Raw genomic sequence first — 22,964 nt, forward strand, 5'->3', positions numbered from 1 at the left:
TAGCTCAAGTACTAATGCATTCCCCAAATCCCCAAGCTATAGACCCATCTAGTAGACTGTTAGGAAGACATCAAACATCATGAAAGAGAGTGCTGACTTAGTAACCCTCTCTTCATTTTTATATCACTCCATTTATGGGAAACATAGTTGGGTTGAAATGTAGTTGAGTTGGTAGAGAATCTGATATATTTGTGAAGCACTAGGTTCAGTTCCTTAGTACTACATAAAACTGGACAAGGCGGTACATGCTATCCCAGCATTTAGCATGTGGAGGCAGGAGGCTCAGAAATTCAAGCCCTGAGTTCAAGACTAATTTGGTATGGATGAGACCCTGTTGCAAAAAGAAAAGGAGAGAAAACAACAACAACAAAAGATAACATAAGGAATAGGTCAATATTAAAGGCTCTGAGTGGCAGTGGTGAAGGTGGTTTTCCTCTGAGAAGTAGGATGGTAATTGCCTACTTGTTACCACAATTTTTGTTTTAAGTATTTGTTACAATGCTGAATATTACTAAAAAACACAATCCTAAAAGTATGAAGTATGTTGTCAGGTATTTGGCTATACTAGGTACTTACAACAGTTCCATATTCTTTTTTTTTTTTTAATATTTATTTTATGTATATGAGTATACCATAGCTGTCTTCAGTCAGACACACCAGAAGAGGGCATCAGTTCCCATTACATGGTTGTGAGATCTGGTTGCTGGGAATTGAACTCAGGACCTCTGGAAGAGCAGTTAGTGCTCTTAACCACAGAGCCATCTCTCCAGCCCCCACAGTTCCATATTCTTAAGTACTCTTTAAAAGACTTACTTGGTATATATATGCCTAGAGATCCATGGCATTGTCTTTCTATTGTTTGATTTTTTTTTTAATTTATATTAAGATCTATTCATTTTTATCTTATGTGTGTGGATATTTTGTCTCCATGTATGGCTGTGCCTCAAGAAATCAGAAGAGGGTCCCCTGGAACTGGAGTTACAGATGGTTATGGCTGCCATGTGGGTGCTAGAAATCTAATTCAAGCACAACAGAAGTGTAACCAGTGCTTTTGACCTCTGAGCCATCTCTCCAGGGCTACCTTATTTTTGAAGACAAATTCTCTCATTATATACCTGGAGTTTGCTGAGGTTTGACTAGGCTGACCGTCAGCAAACCCCAGTGATCTTAATGTCTTTACACCTCCTCTGCACCTTTAGTGATGGGGTCAGAGGGCCACACAGTTGTGCCTAGCTTTTGATGTGGGTCCTGGGGATCTGAACTCAGGCCCTCATGCTTGCATGGCAAGGACTTTGAGTTTCCTCTCTCCCCAGACTTCTGAAGTATTTATTGTGCACTGGGAGTGTCCAGATTCATTGTCAGACACTTGCATTTTTTACTGTAAATAAGGCCATCCTAACATCTGAAATTAAATCCCAGAATCACTTGTTTTCTGCTTATGGATGAAGAAATAAAGAAGTAGTATTTAGAGACTGTTTTTAAATTATGCAAAATTTTGTTTTAAACATTTCATATGCATTTTCAGAACATTTAGTTTATATCTAGCACTATTTTATAGAATGGGATACAAAAATCTAGAGGACCCAATTCTTGTGCCTAGGGAACTTAAGAGTTTTGCTTTGAAATTTCAAAGTAATTTCATGTGTGTTATTTCTTCACTGCCAAAAGGTTATAGGTACACTTTACTGTTTTCATTTTGGGTGTTGTTTGTTTGTTTGTTTGTTTTGAGATGACATTGAACTGATACTTCTGTTTCCACTTTCTTAATGGTAGTATTCCATGTGTGTACCACCATGCCCAGTTCCATGTGGTGCTGGGATTGAACCTGGGGCCTTCTAATCTGCTAGGCAACCACTCTTCCAACTTAGCTATTGCTCCGCCCTTGTTTGCATTTGAAGATGAAGAAACAGATCTGAGCTGAGGTTTGGCTAGCATCATACAGATAACTAGAGTGGACGGTCTGACGCCCAAGTGTGGATCGATTGCTTCACATTACATGTTATAATGTGTATACTTCGGATAAGAAAATATTTTTAAAAAGCCCTCTCTTGTATCTTTTATCTTTTGAAAGTGTGTTAAAGATTAAGGGATCTGGGTTGTTGTGTCATCTAAAATTACAATATATTCAAAACTAATAATTTACATTTTTTGTCATTTGTTTTCCAGTGTGTTATAAAAAGCAGTTATTTTGAATTGCCAAGATAATTGAAGACTTTTTAAAGCCCTGTTAAAACTTAAATGCTGTGTCTTTCCAGTGCAGATAGAGCTTTTGGAAAGAAGTGTTTTTCTCTGATGCTTGGGTGGAGGGGAGGAAGAATTTTGTAGAGTTTGCTCTCATGAGCCGTTCTTGGTTTGTTCCAGCTTGCCAACACTTGGTGTCACATGTGAACCTCCCACATGTGTGCACTCTCCATTCCAGCTCTGTGATTGAACTCTGCTCTTATTGACTAGGGGGCACTTGGGCAGGCATGCTTCATTCCTGGAGTTGACAGTCATTTCATGTGAGTAAAGGTGAACTCAGTGAGACATTTCTAAGCATGTGGAAGCATTGGGTTGTTAAAGGAAAGAAATGTCAGGTGCACCTGAGAGCTGATTGATGTGCCTGTATCTCTCACTTTAGCAATTCTATTTGAATGTATGTTTTCTGTCTGTTTGTAACTCATTTATACCCCTATTTCCCCTTTCTCTGCTTTGTTCTTCTCTTTCAGTTCTGAATAGACTAACTGAATAAGCCCTTCTAAAGCCCTCCCTTCTCTCACGGGCTTCAGTTGGCCTGCAGACATAATGAGGAGATTGGCTTTTCGAGGCGCTGGTTGTGCTCTGGTAAAGCTGGTAAATTACTGATCATCTTCACCCTTTCCTCTTTCTGTCGTTCTTTACCTTTTCCCTTCAGCATTCTAAATTTTATAGTATTTCTTCCCATCTGAGTCCCTCCTGTGTTTATCAGAGTGTTTCCAAGGATTAGTCCTTAATTTGATTAAGTTGTGGCATTGTGGCCAGTTAGCAGTCTTTTATAACAACAACAGAACCTGAGTGTTCTTGACTTAAGGTTTTAGAAGCTGTTAACCACTTTTAGTCAATTTCAAACTAATATACTTGGTAATAAACGAAAGCCTAGAAGAAGGAACATGATCACTGTGGGTTCTGTTTTAAACAGTGTGTAAACTTTATAGTTCAAAGCAAGAGACAGAAGACTCTTCTTGTTTCTTAGTTGCTCAACGGATTTTTTTGTTTGTTTTGTTCTTGCTTTCTATTTCCTGGAGATCCCCAGTTTTCTTTCTGTAGTACTGGCAGCCACTGGTCTACTGTTGTTTATTTAGTTGAGTGAAACATAAGTCTATTTTACTATTAGCTTTAGGAAAGTCCTTTGAAATTACAATGCACTATTTGATACTACTGTTAAATTATATAAGCATTGTAGGACTTCCTTGGGTTTATACCCTTTAACTATAGTAATTTATTTCTGTGGTTGCACTTCTTACATTATAGCCAAATGCGTATATTGTAAAGTTAAAAAGTAGTTTATTTTTCTTTTTTTATTTGAGGTAGTATGTAGCCCTGGCTGACCTAGATGTCAATATGTAGACCATTCTGGCCTTGAGCACACAGAGATTCCCCCTGCCTCTGCCTTTCTTCTCAAGTGCTGGGGTTAAAGGCTTGCACCACTGCATCTATCAAAGAATAGTGTCTTATAGGATTTGGAAGGTATCTCAGTGGTTCAAGTTCTCGTGCAAAAATGAGGATCTGACTTTGGATCCCCAGCACCCACATAAAAGCCATGTGTGGGTGGCAGTGTCTGTAGCCCCTTCACTGGAGGAGCAGACAAGTAGGTCTCAGGCACTGACTGACTAGATATTCTCTGGGTTAGGGGAAAGTGCTAAACAGAGACATCCAACATCAACCTATGTCCTGCACACACACCGACAGACAGACAGACACACACACACAGAGTTTCTTTTGTATTAGTGATAGGGCTCAGTGTTAGAGCACTTTCCTATCATGTGAAAGGTACTACATTTAGCCCCTAGTACTGCAAATAACAATAAAAATGCTGAAGTTAGCAGACAAACAGAAATGTCAGTCAAGCTAAAAGCAAGTGTTTGTGTTTCTAAATGTCTACACATTTGTTACCCAAGAACCCATGTGTATAGCATGTTCTTCCAGATCGTCTAATAAGACTTAAAGCTATTTTCCAAAATCTGTGAGTATAGTGGACATCTCTTACTGAAAGGAAAGACTTAATAGAAGAGTTCACTGTACAAGTTGCTATTTCTTCCCAGATAAAACAAAACTTACATTGCTTCACAGAGGTATTTTTATGAATTCTGCTTTAAGAGGATAATTCATTTTCAAGGTGTTAATTTTAGGGTACTTCTCCAGTGCTAAAAAGTTTACTGTTCCATCCCCTTTGCCTCAGATACTGCTTCTTAGTTTCATTTTCTACACTGTGGCCCACTGAGGTATTAGTTACATTCAGGAAAGCAGCTGAAGTGACTAACCCTTCCTAATGACCTTAGAGTCCCCACGTGTATCTGGCTGCCTCAGGGTCTTAGGGATCAGTGCTTCCAGTGCACTATTAAAGACTAGAGGACTAGAAAGATGACTCAGTGTTTAAGTGCTGGCTGCTCTTCCAGAGAACCTGGGGCTATTTCCCTGCACCTACTTGGCAGCCTACAACCATTTGTATCTCCAGTTGCAGGAGATCTGATACATTCTTCTGGTCTCCTCCAGCATCAGGCACACATGTGGTGCACAGATACTTACACAGGCAAAACACCTGTACACATCAAAAATAATATTTTTTTAAAAAAAATGACTATACATGAATTAGGAAGCCACATTCCAAGATAAATCTGGAGCAAGAAATGGCTAATTTAGATTTATTGACATACAAATGTGATGGTACAGCATTCTGATAAGTAAAAGGCTAAAAATCATTGAGGTCTAGCACTTAAATTAACAAAAGAACTTAGAGCTAGTTCAATTCCTCTGGGGAAAACCCTATCAGCTATCTTAAATGAATGAGAAGTTTGGTGATATGTGCCCTGCTAAGAGTTTGTTGACATTGTTAAAGATTAAATATAAGAACTTAGCTAATTATTTCTTACAGAAGAAGTTGGATTCCATGGGTTCCAAGAGAAGAAGAGCCACCTCTCCTTCCAGCAGTGTCAGTGGAGACTTTGATGACGGGCACCATTCTGTGCCTACACCAGGCCCAAGCAGGAAAAGGAGAAGACTGTCCAATCTTCCAACTGTAGATCCTGTAAGTATCTAAGTCATGGCTTCTGCCCGCTTTCCCATGGTAATCCTACCCTTCCTTTGAAGCAGTTGAACATCTACATGGCCTTTCCCCCCCAACTGGTTTGATAGGTGTATAGAAGTATATTTATAGCCACAAGTCTTAACAGTAATGGTATCATTTAATATTTTGAAGTTAAAATATTAGTGCGTTGTGTTATATATTTGTTCAACAAAAAAATACGTGGTTAGGGGCTAGAGAGATGGCTCATCAGTTAAGAGCTTTGGCTACTCTTCCAGAGGTTCTGAGTTCAATTCCCAGCAAGCACATGATGACTCACAACCATCTGTGATGGGATCTGGTGCCCTCTTCTGGCATGCAGGTGTACATGCAGATAGGACACTCATACATTAAATAAATAAATGTTTAAAAAAACGGGGGGGGGGGGTATGTGGTGAGCACTGAATATATGTGCTGTGGCCAGTGTAGAGGGGAGTGGGCAACTTGAGGGAGTCAAGTCGTCATCTTTTACCATGTGGGTTCTAGGATCCAGCTCAGGTCAGGGTTGGCAGCAAGTTGTGAGCACTGTTCAAGTTATTGAAATATGACTACATCTGAGGCTATCTCCATTTTCTTTTCTTTTTTTTTTTTTTTTTTTTTGGTTTTTCGAGACAGGGTTTCTCTGTGTAGCCCTGGCTGTCCTGGCACTCACTTTGTAGACCAGGCTGGCCTCGAACTCAGAAATCCACCTGCCTCTGCCTCCCGAGTGCTGGGATTAAAGGCGTGCGCCACCACACCCGGCTCTATCTCCATTTTCTTTTTTCTTTTTTTTTTAAAGATTTATTTATTTATTATATGTAAGTACACTGTAGCTGTCTTCAGACACTCCAGAAGAGGGAGTCAGATCTCATTACGGATGGTTGTGAGCCACCATGTGGTTGCTGGGTTTTGAACTTCAGACCTTCGGAAGAGCAGTCAGGTGCTCTTACCCACTGAGCCATCTCACCAGCCCTTCTATCTCCATTTTCACATGAAGCATAGATTCCAATAAAGCACTGGCACCTAGTAGGAGGGTCTAAGATGAAGAGTATGTCACGTGGGAAAAGAGGAGTGAGTGAGTTAGCTTAGTAGGTTAATGTGCATGCTTGAGTGCATAGTCCTCTTGTCTTAGACTCTCAGTACTAGAATTAAAGTTGTGTTTCCCTAATGCCCAGCTTAGGTGGCTTTATTTTTATTTACGTTTCAAATGTTACCCCTTTCCCGGTTTTCCCTCTACAAGTCCCCTATCCCATACCCCTCCCCCTTAGGTGGCTTTTTAAAAATTATTTTTTAAATTTTTTTATGAGTATGAATTTTTTGCCTGTATGTAAAGGCATTGTGTCCTTGGAGACCAAAAGAGGGTGTCAGACACCCTAGACCTCAAGCTGAAGGCAGTTATGAGCTGCCATGTAGGTGCTGGAAATCAAACTCAGGTCCTTTGAAAGAGCAGCTAGAATTCTTAACCATGGAGATATCTCTCTAGCTCCAGCTTTCCTTTTTTTATCTTTTGTAGATTTACTTACTTTATGTATGTGAATACATACCATACACACCAGAAGAGGGCATAGGATCCCATTACAAATGGTTGCAAGCCACTATGTGGTTGCTGGGAATTGAACTCAGGACCTCTGGAAGAGCAGTCAGCACTCTTAACCGCTGAGCCATCTCTCTAGACCCCCAAACATTTATTTTTTTAAGTTAGATTATTTTTAAACAGGAGAGTTATATAAGCCAATAAGCTGATTTAGTTTAAAAGAAAGTCAGAATCAGACATAGTAATGAATACCTGTGATCTTAGTACCAGGAAATGAAGGTGGGGGACACAGATCTAATAAAAGTTACAAAAACTTAGGAGTATTTTCTGTTAGTTTATTTATATATTTATTTTGTTGTTTTGAGGCAGGGTCTTACTATATAGATAGCCCTGGCTGGCCTACAACTCACTCTGTAGACCAGGTAGGCCTTAAATTGGAGCTACCTCCTACTTCTGCCTCCCAAACATTATTTAAAAACTATGTCCTCTCAGCATGTAGCAGACTGGGGACCCCGTTGGGTACTTTGGAGGTTTTCCTTTTCTTCTCTCTTTTCCTTTTCTGGAGATGTTTTTATTAAGGAATTGGTGATAGGCCTTCATTGGATGTTGTTTGGTGATTCTTTTTCTTTTCTTCCTTTGTGTAGATTGCTGTGTGCCATGAACTCTATAACACCATCCGAGACTATAAGGATGAACAGGGCAGACTCCTCTGTGAGCTGTTCATTAGGGCTCCAAAGCGGAGGTGAGGTGGGAAACTTAGATAAGTGGGAAGAATTTTTGTTTGTTTTGTTTTGTTTTTCTTTTTTTTTTTTTTTTTTTTTTGGTTTTTCGAGACAGGGTTTCTCTGTGTAGTCCTGGCTGTCCTGGAACTCACTCTGTAGACCAGGCTGGCCTCGAACTCAGAAATCCGCCTGCCTCTGCCTCCCAAGTGCTGGGATTAAAGGCGTGCGCCACCACGCCCGGCCCTTGTTTTGTTTTTCAAGACAGGGTTTCTCTGTATAGCCCTGGCTGTCCTGGATCTCACTCTATAGACCTCGAACTCAGAAATCCACCTGCCTCTGCCTCCCAAGTGCTGGAATTAAAGGCGTGCGCCACCACTGCCCAGCAATTGGGAAGATTTGACACGGGGTCTAAAGTTAGGGTGTTTGGTAATTAAGTATTCTTTCATAAGGAGTGGGCTAAGTCTGGGGTTCAATTTTAGTCTTTTTTTTTTTATCTTAATTTCAGTTTTATTCATCAAGATATTTATTTGCGTGTGTGTGTATGCTACATTGTGTATATGGAGATGTTGCAGGAGTTGATTTTCATGGTTTTTAATGTATGTAGGTTCAGAGATCTTTGCAAGTGTATTTATTTATAAGCATATCTGTATTCCCTAGCTCTTTCTACTGACACAGCATGAAATGAGCATATACAGCACTCAGCAGAGACTGGGATGATACTGGAGAACTCTTTGGTGTCAGGAAATATTTAAGTACATGGAAAGTGATGGGAGCATGTTAGAAGAACATAGAAAATAGATACTGTCAGCTGAGACTGGGGCAGGTGGATCATGATTGGGAGGCCTACCTGAGCTACATAGTAGATTCTAGGTCAGCTTGGATTATATAGTGAAACCCTGTCTCAAAACATGAAAAATTAAAACAAAATATAGAAGTACCCTAACAAAACACCCACTCACCAGACATTGAAGCAGTTTGATAATAACATAGGCTGTATGTGATGGCATGAGAGGTGGGAAGATATGTGTGAATTCAAGACCAGCCTGGCCTACATAGTGAGATTCAGGACAGCCAGGGCTACCTAGTTGCGACCCTGTCTCAAAAATAATAATCATTGCTATCATTATAACCTTTAACCTATTTGGTAAAGTAGTAACTCAGGAATCCATATGAAAATAAAAAATGAATAAATTGAAAGTATGACTAAGAATGGGCTTTCTGACTGTATTTCCCTGTTTAAATGAAGCAGTAGAGAAACCTAGCAAACACTGCTATGATCAAATGATCAGAGGTAACCTTATCAGATTAATAGAATAAGACAAAACCATGTGCAAGCTGGTAAAATTGTGTGAGTATTGCCACATCATCTCTACCACAATCTGTTCTGTAAAGAACAAGGCTGTATTTTCAAAGGAAGCCAGAAGAAGCACTCCAGTTGAGTAATGCTTTACAAAATAGCTAGCCTGTAATCTTCAAAAATATATGAAAAATCAAGGAAAGCTGAGTAGTTATTTAGAATGAAAGAAACTAAGAAAATAAAATGAAAGCAGGATTTCTGTACTCATTTTTTTTCACTGTGAAGGACAAGATTGGAATAGCTGGCAGAATATAAATAGAATAAACAGATAAGATGGTACCATAGCCAAGTTTGTTTCCTGGTTTTGAATAGTGGTCCCTTGATTGTAGGAAATCAGTACTCAAACATATGTCAGCGCTTAACTCAGTTGTTTTGGAAAATAAGTTTTTTAGAATGTTCTTAACATTAAAAGTACACTTTTTAACATTTATTAAATTTTGTGCACACGTTCATTCAAGTGTACATGTCTGGAGGTCAGAGAACAACGTGGAGGAGTTGTTTAGGTTTTCCTTCCAGTATTTAGGTTCTGGAGATTGGACTGAGGTTATCAGGGTTAGGAGCATGTATTGTCCTTCTCTGTTTAATAGTTTGCTGATTTGCTGATTCACGTTCTTAGAACTTTTATGACAGGCTTAAACTTTTTTTTTTAAAGCAGATATACATAATGGAAAATGACTATAAACTCTCCAAAGGCATTGTTTGTGACCACGACAGTGTTTGACTGTGTTCACTTTACTGTTACACATCTAAAAGGGAGCTAAATAACCCTGTTGGAGAAAGTAATCACTTAGATTATTTTTAGGTTTGCTTGTTTTGTGGAACTCCTTTAGAAAAAAAACAGAAAATAATAAATGTCATGAGCCCTAAGAAATTATCTTAGGAACTTAATTCTCATAATTGTCTCTGAAATTCCTTTGTGTCCCTCTGTGTGTCTACTTTCCGGGGTGTATTTCTTGTCACTATCCTGGGTTTCCATCTCTTTCCCCCTTGATGGTGTTGAGGGTTGAACCAGGACCTTGTTCATTCTTTTTTTTTTTTTTTAAATATTTGTTTATTTATTTATTATATGTAAATACACTGTAGCTGTCTTTAGACACTCCAGAAGAGAGCATCAGATTATGTTATGGATGGTTGTGAGCCACCATGTGGTTGCTGGGATTTGAACTTATGACCTTTGGAAGAGCAGTCGATGTTCTTAACCACTGTGCCATCTCAGCAGCCCTGCCTTGCTCATTCTAGGCAAGGACCCTCCACAGAGTTACATCCCTATCCCCACTGTCGGGATTTTGTGTTTATTGTTCTTAGACCATCGTATTTACACACAGTTTTAGATCTTTTAAATTTGGTAAGCATCTGTCTCCTTTCTATTATTAGTTGATTATACTTCATAGAAGTAATAGTACATGGCCAGAAAAGGCCCTGTGATTACTAAGTGAGAAAAAAATAACCTATTTTATAATTTTTTTTTCAAGACAGGGTCTCATTATGTAGCTCCAGTTGTCTTAGAACTCACTGTGTATTCCAGGCTTACCTCAGACTCCGTGATCTGCCTGCCTCTGTCTCTTTAGTGCTGGGATTAAGGGTGTGCCACTATGCTTGACTCATTGTGTAACTTTGAATTTTGTTGTAAGCCATTTTGGAATGAGGAAGTTTATGGAAGATACTATTCACATTGGTTTAGTCCTTAGATAATTATATTTATATTTAACCTTAGATATTTGGCATATAAACCTGATCATCAGTGTTAACTTAGATTTTTTTTTTTTTTGGTATGGTTAGTATGTATTTTGAAAAGAGAGCACACCTGCATCTTGCTTTTGGTATTTCCTTTTCTCGTAATGAGGGAGAGCCTCTTGAGGAATTTGTAATTAGATTTGTTATTTCATGTGTTGGATATTACACAGATAGATTTGAAATAAAACTTTTTATATGCTTTGAATTCGTGTTATTTAAACATACTTAAATTATAACAGAAATCAACCAGACTATTATGAAGTGGTTTCTCAGCCCATTGACTTGATGAAAATCCAACAGAAACTTAAAATGGAAGAGTATGATGATGTTAATCTACTGACTGCTGACTTCCAGCTGCTTTTTAACAATGCAAAGGCCTACTATAAGGTAAGAAGGCATCCATCAGTTTTGGAATGTATCTAATTTTATAATTGTTTTTTTTTTTTAAATCATTTATATTTTACATTTTTATTTAATTTGGGAATACTATATACTTGAGCTTCTGATCCTCTTTCCTCTATCTTCAAAATACTAGGATTATAGGTACATGTATCACGCCTAGTAACTTAAAAAGATGTGTGTGAGCCGGGCGTGGCAGCGCACGCCTTTAATCCCAGCACTCGGGAGGTAGAGGCAGGCAGATTTCTGAGTTTGAGGCCAGCCTGGTCTACAAAGTGAGTTCCAGGACAGCCAGGACTATACAGAGAAACCCTGACTCGGAAAAAAAAAAAAAGAGTGTATTTTGCCCATATGCATATAAGTACATTATGTATATGCAGTACCTATAGAGGCCAGAAGAGATTCCATTCTCTAAAGCAAGTTATAGATGGTTGTGAGCTGTTGTGTGAGTCCTCAAAACCAAAAAAATCCTAGTGCTTTTTTTTTAAGACTTATTTATTTTTTATTTATATGAGTACACTGCAGCTATCTTCAGACACACACTATTAGAGTGCATCAGACCATTACAGATGGTGGTGAGCCACCATGTGGTTGCTGGAAATTGAACTCGGGACCCCTGGAAGAACAGTCCAATAGTTTCACTCCCTATGAGCCTGTGGGGCCATTTTCATTCACACCACAAAGACTTTCCTCACGTCTTTTCGACTTTGAAAACTTTCTCTGCTTTTGTGTATTTAGGTATTGTTTTTTAGGTAGCTTAATTCTTTCAGTTTTTTGAAGTTTGCTGTTAGTCTAATGCAAAGTAGAAATAATTTCACCAGTTATTTCTATCTTTTATAATAGGTCTTTACATTGGAATTTTTATAATTAATTTTAAGTTAGGAAATAATTTGTCTTCTGCCTCAAGTGTTTCTGTAACTTTACTTCAGAATGCCTTTAAAATGAATAGCCATTTTTTTCTTTTTTGTTTTAGAAAATGGACTAAGTTGTGCATATCTTCTAATCATGAGAATTTTGATTTTTTTTTTTGTTTGTTTTTTTTGTTTTTTTTTTTTTTTTGGTTTTTCGAGACAGGGTTTCTCTGTGTAGCCCTGGCTGTCCTGGAACTCACTTTGTAGACCAGGCTGTAGGGCTGGCGAGGTGGCTCAGTGATTAAGAGCACCTACTACAATTCCAAAGGTCCTGAGTTCAAATCCCAGCAACCACATGGTGGCTCACAACCACCTGTAATGAGATCTGACGCCCTCTTCTGGTGCGTCTGAAGTCAGCTACAGTGTACTTATGTATAATAATAAATCTCTGAAGAAAAAAAATTTTTTGAAGTAATTATAATAATAGTATTTTCAGATTTGTCTCTTAAAATAGCAGTTCTTTGTTAAACAGGATGATTTAAAACTAGGGATTGAATCATCAATAACAGTAAATGTTCCTTTCTCTCTCTTTGCTAATGTATAGCCAGATTCCCCTGAGTATAAAGCTGCTTGTAAACTCTGGGATTTGTACCTTCGAACAAGAAATGAGTTTGTTCAGAAAGGAGAAGCAGACGATGAAGATGATGATGAAGATGGGCAAGACAATCAAGGCACGCTGGCTGATGGCGTAAGTTCGAGCACACAGCAGCACGAGGACCTTGGGAAGGAGGAGGAGGAGGGAGCGCTATGTTGCAGCTTCTGGGCTATTGTGGGAAGCCATTGTGTTAGTGCTAGAAAGTGTAAGTGAACATTAAACTGGAGAGCCACACTCCAGTTTCATGTGATCTTAAACATCCTGGACAGTGGGTGTTTCCATGGGTTGTTTTGATATTAATGCATATTTTTTGTTCAGTTTTAAACACCATGATATTACCAATGCCTAGTTCAGTCCAACAGTGCTAGATTATCAATGTAGGTAGGCAGTGTTGAGATTAAAATTTCGGAGAGCCAGTTTGAGTCACCTTAGTTAGGAATGCTTTGTTGTTTTAAGCTAGAGAACAGTTAGAACTAGAGAGGAAAAGCAAAAAGGCAGGCAAGCTTGGCAGGTGCTGGGAGTTTGGAGGTGGAGAAGAAAGAAAGGCATTCGTTTTGCAGTGGGTTGAAAGGCAGCTGCATGGCATAGGGGAGAGGGGCTTGAAAGGAAGTGAGACAGCTCAGTGTCCAGGAGAGCATCCTTCATCTTTGCCCAGCATCTGGGAAAGAGGGTGGGGCGGAAAAGGTAAAGGTGAGAAAAATTGTTATACTCTGGGTCTGCTTTATCAATACCTTTAAAGGAGTTAGTTGGACTTAATATTGGTACCAGGATAAAAACTCTGTAAGCAGCTGTCTTTAGTACACTGCACTAGGTATCTACTGCTTGATCCTAGGACATGCCAGGTGGATTCTGAACTCTGGGATTTTGCACTTGCTCTTACCTTTGCTTAGAAACAAATTTATTTAAAAAAATTTTTCTTTTTAAAAATTTTCTGTGTATTGGTGTTTGTCTGTCTGTGTGATGATGTTAGATCCCCTGAAACTGAAACTACATACAGTTGTGAGCTATCATGTGGATGCTAAGAATCGAACCTGGGCCCTCTGAAAAAGCAGCCAATGCTCTTAACTGAGCCCTCTCTCCAGCCCCCTAGAAATAAATGTAAACAGTGTGTGTGGATGTTTTACCTCTGTGTGTGTCATGTGTGTTCTTGGTACCCAAGGAGGCAGATAAAGGAGAAATAACTAGCAGAATATTGCTTGCTGAGTTCCCCGGCCTCTCAATAGCTTTAGACAAAAAATAAAATTTAGGCTGTGGCCTTTTACATTTTTATTTCTGATACTTTGAAACATGTAATCACTGAATTTTAGGTTGTTTTATTATGACTCCCCATTACCTTCTCTCATTTCTCAACCTTTCCAGCTGAAACTCTTCCCAACAAAGGGCTTGCCTATCTTTATCCATTTATTTCATTTGCATAATTGATGAAAAATAGAGACATCTTACATATTCATATTTATGTCTCTTAAGATTCTTTTATAGCTGCAAGCTTTTTTTTCAAAGAGGAAGGCACTTTCAAGCACCTAGTTTTTATTTAAAATTTTTTGTATTTTATTTTACTTTGCTATAAAATCTTAGTTAGAATATAGATTATTTAGGAGCTAGTGGGATGGCTAAGAGGTTAAGAGTACTGACTGCTTCCAGAGGTCCCAGATTCAGTTCCCTGCACCTACATGGTGGGCTACAACTATAACTCCAAGATCTAAAACCTTCGCACAGACATACTTGAAGGCAGAAAACATCAATGCACATAAAATAAAAATAAATTTTTAAAAAAATGAATTAAAAAAAGAATATAGAATATTTGACTTTATTGTACGTCTATGTATGTATGATTTTTCAAAGATAGTTTGTAAAACCCTCTAGGATATATTATCATATAATTTAAATTGTCTTATTTAGACTGTGTCTTAGGGTTTTACTGCTGTGAACAGACACCATGACTAAGGCAACTCTTACAAGTCTAACATTTAATTGGGTCTAGCTTATAGGTTCAGAGGTTCAATCCATTTTCATCAAGGTGGGAAAATGGCAGCATCCAGGCAGGCATGGTTCAGGAGGAGCTGAGAGTTCTACATCTTTATCTTAAAGCTGCTGGCAGAACACTGACTTCCTGGCAGCTAGGGTGAGGGTATTAAAGCCCATGCTCACAATGACACACCTATTCCAACAAGGCTACACCTCCTAATAGTGCCACTCATGTACAGACCATCACTGCCTGACTTCTAGTTTAAATAAAATATTTCTCATTCTTATTAGCATTGATTTACATAACATATTTTGTTCATCTTCAGCCTCCTATTATCATATCTTGCCCCCCTTCACTACCTCCAAATCTTACTACAAGTACAGTGTATGGGGTCCTTGGAATCAAACTTAGGGCTTCTTGTATTTAGGCAGACACGTTACCAACTGAGCTAAATGTCTAATCTTGAAACTTAAGAATAACTTTCTTATAGTTTATCAACTCCTGGAATAAATGTATTCACGTATCCTAGTTAGTGTCACCTGTGAATGTCTCTCAGCAGTGGGGCTGGGCGGGGAAGAAGCAGCATGGACTTTACAACTTGAGACGTCAAATGCCAGGGCATGTATAATTTAGGTCCTAAATAACCACTAATCTTATTTTCTTCTGCACAGAAGTATGAGTTGAAAGTGAAGTACTATTTACTATAAATAATTATTAGTTTGAGACAATCTTGTTGCTCATTGTAGAGATTTCTACAAACATGGGGCTTCTTTGATCAAGTACTGTTTGGGGCACATAATTCTGTGTATCAGAATAGTGTCTTAACTAGGTGCGACTAAACTCAAGTTGCTAGGTCTGAAGAACAGAAATGTTGTATATGAGTGTACTTAATCTCCATCTAGTTTTTATTTAATTTGAAGAGCTATGAAGAGCTATGAAGAATTGCTATAGCAAAGTGTGTGTGTGTGCATACACATATACAGACTTAAGTATTTATATATGGCTCAGTTGCTCAGATCCCAAAGGGATATAGATTTCTACATTTACATATATGATATTTTTATAATATTTATTACAAAATTAAGATTCATTATAGAACCTGATCTAAGAGATTTAATTACAGAAATATTACAAGAGCTTCACTAATTTAATGTAGTTCTCCATTAACAATCAAGGTACTCTTGAACCTTGAACTTAGGATAAATACTGCTAAGTGGTTGTTCTTCTGAGTTAGCGCTGTAATCTTAAAAACTATCTAGTAGTTGGCACTTATCTATGGATTTGTCTTTCTTTCTTCACCTTTTTGCCTGCTAGTCTTCTCCAGGTTACCTGAAGGAGATCCTGGAGCAGCTTCTTGAAGCCATAGTTGTAGCCACAAATCCATCAGGACGGCTCATCAGTGAACTTTTTCAGAAACTGCCTTCCAAAGTGGTAAGTGATGTGCTCAGTGACAAACGAATTAAATATTTAAATGCTTGAAGAGTTATTTATTAGTTACAAGTAAGATTAAAGGGACAGTGTTTCTGGGTAGTGGTGGCACATGCCTTTAATCCCAGCACTTGAGGCAGGTGGATTTCTGAGTTCGAGGCCAGCCTGGTCTACAGAGTGAGTTCCAGGACAGCCAGGGCTACACAGAGAAACCCTGTCTCGAACCAAAACAAAACAAAAAAAAGGGACAGTGTCAGAGGTGGCCAAGTGATACTCTTCATGGCCTCAGCAGAAACACAAAGGACATAGTCTGTTATTTTACTTGATTAGAGGTGCCTTTTTAAATATGGGTACAGGTGTTTGCCTCTGTGTGTGTGTGTGTGTGTGTGTGTGTGTGTATGTATATGCATGCACACCATATGAGTACCTGGTGTGAGAGGAGGTTAGAGATTGGATTCTCGGTTCTCTGCAAGAGCATCAGGTGCTCTTAACTGCTGAGCCATCTGCCCAATCCCCAAAAGTTGACTTTAAAAAAAAAAAGATTATTAGTTGTATATATCTCTGTTCAAGAGATAGGGTGAGAAGACGACACATAAATTCTTCCTCCTTTTAGTTTCCTTTTGTCCTGGTGATGGAAAAGGACAAATTGAGTATTCCATCCTAAGACAGAAGAGACTTGCTGGATAAGTGAGACCCTTTTAAGGTATCAGGACAAGTATGATTTCATTACAGCTTCTCACACTGCAAAGATGTCTGTGACCCTAACACTCTCTTAGTTCTTTCTAACAGTATATTTTAAGAAGAACTCGATTTCAGCACTTACTCCACAGTGATAAATAACTTCTATTAAAACTGTTTAAGTGGTGGCACACGGCTTTAATCCCAGCACTTGGGAGGCAGAGGCAGGTGGATTTCTGGGTTCAAGACCAGCCTGGTCTACAGAGTGAGTTCGAGGACAGCCAGGGCTACACAGAGAAACCCTGTCTCAAAAAACAAACAAACAAACAAAATGTTTAAGGCTTTTGTATGTGTATGCATGTTTTGCCTGTATGTGTACCTCAGCTTTTGGTACTGGGAAGATGAATCAGTCAGTAAAGTATTTGACATACACATTTGAGGACCTGAGGTAGGCTTTCAACACCCTTAAAAAAAGCTGTATATGGTTGTGCTCCTATAATCCCAGCACTGAGCTAACAAAGGTAAGAGGATTTTAGGTCTTGCTGTTTACCCAGTCTAGAAAAATTGGCAAGTTTCAGGTTTAATGTGAGACCCTGTCTCATAAAGTGAGATGAAAGTGATAGAGGGAGACAACTCATGGTGACCTCTGGCAATTCATGAACTCAGATACTGTTGATTTAGATCTTAACTTTATTTTCATTCTGTCTACAAGAACAAAAATTACTTAGGCATCATAGTTGAAGAGATGGTGGAAAGACGGTAAGAGCAAGAAGAACACAAGTTTACTATGAGATTGTGTCTTATAGAAATGTCAGGGAAGCAAGGACATCATAAGTGAACATGCTAATGTGGAGGGGAAAATCCCATAGGTCTTCAACCCTAGTCAGAGAACTAAGTCAACTGAGAAATTTGGAGAGCAGGAGAAATAGTCTTTCCCGGGGAAGAACCCCCCAAATTGGTTACCCAGTACTCAAGTCCTGATACGCACACATAGCATGTGGGCTGAGCAGGTTGCATTTCTATATTTAAGAATACACACATACACTCACACACTGACATACTCACACACGTAATAATTTGGAAATAGGGGCCATAAATTTAAGAGAGCAAAGGAGGGTGGGGATTCATGGAAAGGGTTAGAAGGAAGAAAGGGAAGGGGGCAAATGATGTAACAATATTTTAATTTTAAAATGTTATAAAAATTTTAAAAGTGAACAAAACCACTTTGGATTTTTGGTCAACTTCAGTCATTTAAGAGACAAAATTTGTAGGATAGCCTAAGAGAAATGAATGTGAGGGGCATCATGAAGACTGTGAGGGCATTTTCCAGTGTGTCTGTTTCTTGGGATGAGCTCAGATTAGATGAATTCCACAGATGTATCCCACCTGTGTTCTAACACAAAATTTAAATACCTTTACAGTATTGTGAGGGAGGAGTGTGTATGTGTTTGCAAATTTGACTCTCGTAGTTGTCAAATACAAGTTTTGTAGATGCCAGTGTTGTGTTGCAAATATGAAAAGCTTGGGTTCACCCTGACCTAAAGAATTGTGTCAGTTGGTGTGTTCCTAGAATTCCAGCCAAGTGGGAAGCTGATGCAGAAGAATTTTAATAGTTTGAAGCTAAAGTCAACTAACCTGGATGCTCTCAGATCCTCCCAGAGGCTGAACCACTAACCAAAGAGCAAGCACAGGCTGAACTGAGTCCACACACACACACACACACACACACAAAGACACACACACATATCAGATGTGCAGCTTGGTCTTCATGCAGGTCCTCCAACAACTGGAGCCATTGTCTGCCTGTGGATCCCATTCCCCTAACTGCTGCCTTGTCTGGCCTCAGTGGGAGATGATGCATCTGCAAGTTCAATCCTGCAGTGACTTGGTGTGCAGAAGTTGGGGGAGATACCCAAAAGGAGCTCCCTCTTCTCATAGGAGGGGAGGGGAGAACTGAGGGAGGTTATGCATGAGGGGGTGCTGTGAGGGGAGGTGGCATTGGGATTTAAAATGAATATATTTTTTAAAAGCTTAAAGCTAGCTTAAATTGCATATTGAGACCCTGTCTCTTCCCTGAAAAGGAAAAGAAAAATCACATTCTTTTTGCTTTGCATATAGCAATATGCTTTAGCAATGAATTTTATAAAGTTTCTCAATTTGCTGGTTGAAGAACAGACTGACCTTCTAACTGGGTACTTCAGCTTATTGAACATACCTGCTTTTGTCTTCCAGCAATATCCAGACTATTATGCAATAATTAAGGAACCTATAGATCTCAAGACCATTGCTCAGAGGATACAGGTATGATGGTGGACATCTGTAATCATGTGGGTTAGAGGAGATTGACTTAGGTACTTTCTTAGGAGTTTCAGAGTAGATAGTTCTTTTCTTCTAGTTGTAGATTTTTATTGTGTTTTAGGATGAGTATAGCTTAAGTTCAAGGTCCTAGGTTCAATTCACTCTCCTGCCAAAAAAATGAATAAATAGCTACACAAGGAGCTGGAGAGATGGCTCAGTGGTTAAGAGTACTGACTGCTCTTCTGGAGGTCCTGAGTTCAATTCCCAGCAACCACATGGTGGCTCACAACCATCTGTAATGGGATCTGATGACCTCTTCTGGTGTCTGAAGACAGCTACAGTGTACTTACATATAATAAATAAAAATAAATCTTTAAAAAAAAATAGCTACACAAGTGGGACTGGGTATAGACATTTCTGATTGTGAAGGAGGCAGGCACATTGACAATAAATAGCTTTAGGATATCTTAGAATGAAAGCTGCTTAGGATATTTGAATATAAGGTTAATGAAAATAGATACTTGTCTATGCTCTTTACCTGGTCTGTGTGTTTCCTTTCGTTCTAAATACTCTGTGGAAAACAGGCAGAACTCAAGAATTGTAGTGAAACACTTGAGATTATGTACAATCATCTCTGTGGTGATACTGCCATTTCTACTGTTGTTTGTTAACCAGGGTAGCCTTCTGGCCTGCTGCTAGGCTCCTCCTTCACAGAAGTAGAGATGAATCCTGGCATCCTTGACTTTAGTCACTCAAGATCTAAATTGTGAATTAGCTGGCCCATGGTTATTTTCCTTTGCCTTGCAGCTAAAGTGTTGGCAAAGCAATAGTTTGCCAGTGTTCAGTCTAATGGCTCCACTCACCATTTCATAGAGTCCTTCCATGTAAGATGGATGTTCGGATATTACCTTGTCCACTAGCTAGTCTTTGCCTGGCGGTCTCAATTCTGCCTTATTTGTCTTTTCCTTGTCTGGGCAGCCTGTGCTAGATAGATAGATAGATAGATAGATAGATAGATAGATAGATAGATAGATAGATAGATAGATAGAGCCTGTGCTAGATAGATAGATAGATAGATAGATAGATAGATAGATAGATAGACAGATAATTAGATAGATAGATAGATAGATAGATAGATAGATAGATAGATAGATAGAGGCTACTCTTTCTAATTCTCCACTGTACTTAATCTTATTTCTCCATCCCTTAGAACTTACCCTGTTTATCTCTGAGTTCTAGTCTTTAGTCATATACACTTTTTAGCTGGTGTATATGTTCCTTTCTTTTGTAAACGTGAAGCAACTCTATGAGTATCCTTGCATTATTTTAGACTGAATGAGCTTTAATGTGTGTGCTCAGGCACATAGCAGAACTGGTTTTGCACTCTGCCTCAGTGGTCTTGTAAATAGAGGAAGTGCTACTTTACACTGTTGCATCTACTCTAATGAGTGAGGATCCATGGAGCGAGCGCTTAGTGTCTGGCTAAATAAAACTTACCTTACTTGATTTTTTTTTTTACATGGTAAGTTGTTTTTATAAAAATAATACCAGATTCTAGTTTTTTATGTATCACAAAATATACCTGTAAAATAAGTACTAGTAATAATCTGTAAAAGAGGGAAATAACTTTTAAGTGTTGTTGTTCAAAAGTGTACTTCCCAGTGATATTTTGGACTATAATGACAACTTAAAAATGCTTAGTCTTTTTCTTTAACCGTTATATTCAACTCTTACTAAGAAGAATTGCTATTTTCTGTTGTTTACTACAGAATGGAAGCTACAAAAGTATACACGCAATGGCCAAAGATATAGATCTTCTAGCAAAAAATGCCAAAACATATAATGAGCCTGGGTCTCAAGTATTCAAGGTTGGTTTTTGCTGTTGCTATTTTCATCAATGAGCGTAGGAACTAACTTAGGGCCAATGTTTGTTATAACCTTAAATTCCATCCATTAAAATAGAACTTAGTGGTTTAGTATTTACAGAGTTGTGTAGCCATTACACCAGTCACTTTCATTTCCCTACAACTTCCCAAACCCTAGACAATGTGCATCTACTTTTCTGTCTCTACACATTTGTCTATTCTGGAAATTTTATATAACATGGATTCCTTTGTGAGTGATTTTTTTGTGTGTGTGTATAGCATACTGTTTTAAAATTTGTGTGTACTTAGTCTTTTTTCATCACATTAATTAGCATATCTTACGAATGATGCCATATGTTTTTTCATTCGCTTATTACACATTTTAGTTGTTTCCATTTTTAGCTCTTATGAACATACAATTAGGAACCTTCATATATATAAGGTCTTTTGTGAGCATACATTTTCATATTACTTGAGTACATACTTAGAAATATAATTGCTTGAGCATACATTAACTATGTATTTATTCTACTGAAGAATTGGCAGAATCTTCCAGAGTAACCATAATGTTTTACATTTCCCACCTGCAGTCTATAAATACTGCAGTTTGTCTTCCTGTCACCAAACACCTGCTTTTCAGTTTTGCTTTTATTATGGCCATTCTAGGAATATCACAGTATGTTATAGTTTTGATTTGCTTTTCGTTAATATAGTTAATAACATTGAACATCTTTTTATGTACATAGTGGCTATTTGTGTATGATGTTGTCCTCTTTGGTGAGATGTCTATTTTGACCCTTTGCCCATTTTGAAATTAGGTTACTTCTCTTTTCATTGTCATTTAATAGTCATTTATATACTGTGGATATCATGTCCTTACCAGTTGATTTTAAAGTACATTCTCCCATTCTCTTGTCTTTTTACTTCAGAGTAATTTATTTTGACATTATTAATTTTGATGAGTTCTAGTTTGTTCATTTTTTCTTTTTTTTTTTTTCTTTTTTTTTTTTTTTTTTTGCTTAGATTTTAGCTACCATAGCAAGAAAATTGTTACCTAATCCAAGGTCAAAAATATTTCCACCTATATTTTCTTCTTAAGAATTTTATAGTGGTGGTGCACGCCTTAAATCCCAGCACTTGGGAGGCAGAGGCAGGCAGATTTCTGAGTTCGAGGCCAGCCAGGTCTACAGAGTGAGTTCCAGGACAGCCAGGGCTATACAGAGAAACCCTGTCTCAACCACCACCACCCCCCAAAATAAGGGAGAAAAAAAAAAGAATTTTATAGTTTTAGATCCTATATTTCGATCTTGAATCTAAGTTGAATTAGTTTTTGTATATGTTAAGTAGTAATTCAAATACATTATTTTACATGGATTGTTATCCCAACCTGACTTTAAAAATTATTATTTCTTCATTGAATTGTGTTGGCATCCTTGTTGAAAATGAATTAACCATAAATACAAAGGTTTATTCCTTTATTCTTGTCTTCTGTTCATTTAAGCATTTAGTTTTTTGTAAGTATTTAGTCCTTAAACTTGGTAAATATAGAAAGCGTCCTTTGAAATGTATATATTATATAATAACTGATTCCTTTGCAGTTGTCACTTGGAAGCTTTCTAGTCTAATAATGACTAGTTGATTGTAGCAATGTCTTTGCTTAATTATTGAGAATTGAGGAAAGAGTACTCAGAAAGTCTTTTGCTAGTAAAATCATTACATTTTCAGAATGCAGGCCAAAAATACTGAAAATTGATGTTGGTACTTAATATAAACTTTTATTTGTACTTATTTGGTGCTGAATTTACTTGTGTGCCATGTTTTGATTTTGTTGGAATATCTTTTTCTTCTGTGCAGCCCCCTCTGCATAGAGATAGTCTGGTTCTTCCCAGTGAGGGTCATCTCAGTGTGGAGGGGAGCTCAGGCATGGCTAGTCCACCACAGACAGCCTCTCCTCTCTGTAAATCCAGCAACACATCTGGGGTGCTTTGTTCACCTGCATTTGTTCAGTGTCTACAGACTCTATATCTAAACCCTTAGTTCAGCATTACTCTCTTATTTTTAAGCATGTGCAGCAAAACTTAAGCACTTTTTGGGGGGTTATTCATCTTGTGCCCCATTATTTGGCCTGGGCATACCTACTGGCTCCACCATCATACTGCTGTGATGGCACACACTGCTTCTTTAAAGTTACATCTTTCA

General features: G+C 38.2%; 1 protein-coding gene across 35 annotated transcripts in view; it reads left to right on the forward strand.

Annotated features, from left to right (window-relative positions):
• The window catches only part of Pbrm1 (polybromo 1), a 103,067-nt gene that overhangs the window by 1,433 nt on the left and 78,670 nt on the right, over positions 1 to 22,964 (forward strand). For 19 of the 35 annotated variants that reach the window (XM_029469241.2, XM_085828513.1, XM_029469264.2 and 16 more), the window contains exons 2-10: positions 2,362 to 2,501; positions 2,709 to 2,832; positions 5,111 to 5,263; positions 7,457 to 7,554; positions 10,865 to 11,012; positions 12,480 to 12,623; positions 15,811 to 15,927; positions 18,835 to 18,903; positions 20,670 to 20,768. In XM_029469241.2, the coding sequence (XP_029325101.1) occupies positions 2,785 to 2,832; positions 5,111 to 5,263; positions 7,457 to 7,554; positions 10,865 to 11,012; positions 12,480 to 12,623; positions 15,811 to 15,927; positions 18,835 to 18,903; positions 20,670 to 20,768 (876 nt within the window). In that variant the 5' untranslated portion in view covers positions 2,362 to 2,501; positions 2,709 to 2,784. The remainder of the gene's footprint in view (positions 1 to 2,361; positions 2,502 to 2,708; positions 2,833 to 5,110; positions 5,264 to 7,456; positions 7,555 to 10,864; positions 11,013 to 12,479; positions 12,624 to 15,810; positions 15,928 to 18,834; positions 18,904 to 20,669; positions 20,769 to 22,964) is intronic. The other 16 variants (XM_085828506.1, XM_029469258.2, XM_029469267.2 and 13 more) reach the window with 8 other exon arrangements.

The sequence above is a fragment of the Mus caroli genome, unplaced genomic scaffold (genome assembly GCF_978045245.1).
Source record: "Mus caroli unplaced genomic scaffold, Mus_caroli_1 scaffold_12, whole genome shotgun sequence".
Taxonomy (NCBI): Eukaryota; Metazoa; Chordata; class Mammalia; order Rodentia; family Muridae; genus Mus; species Mus caroli.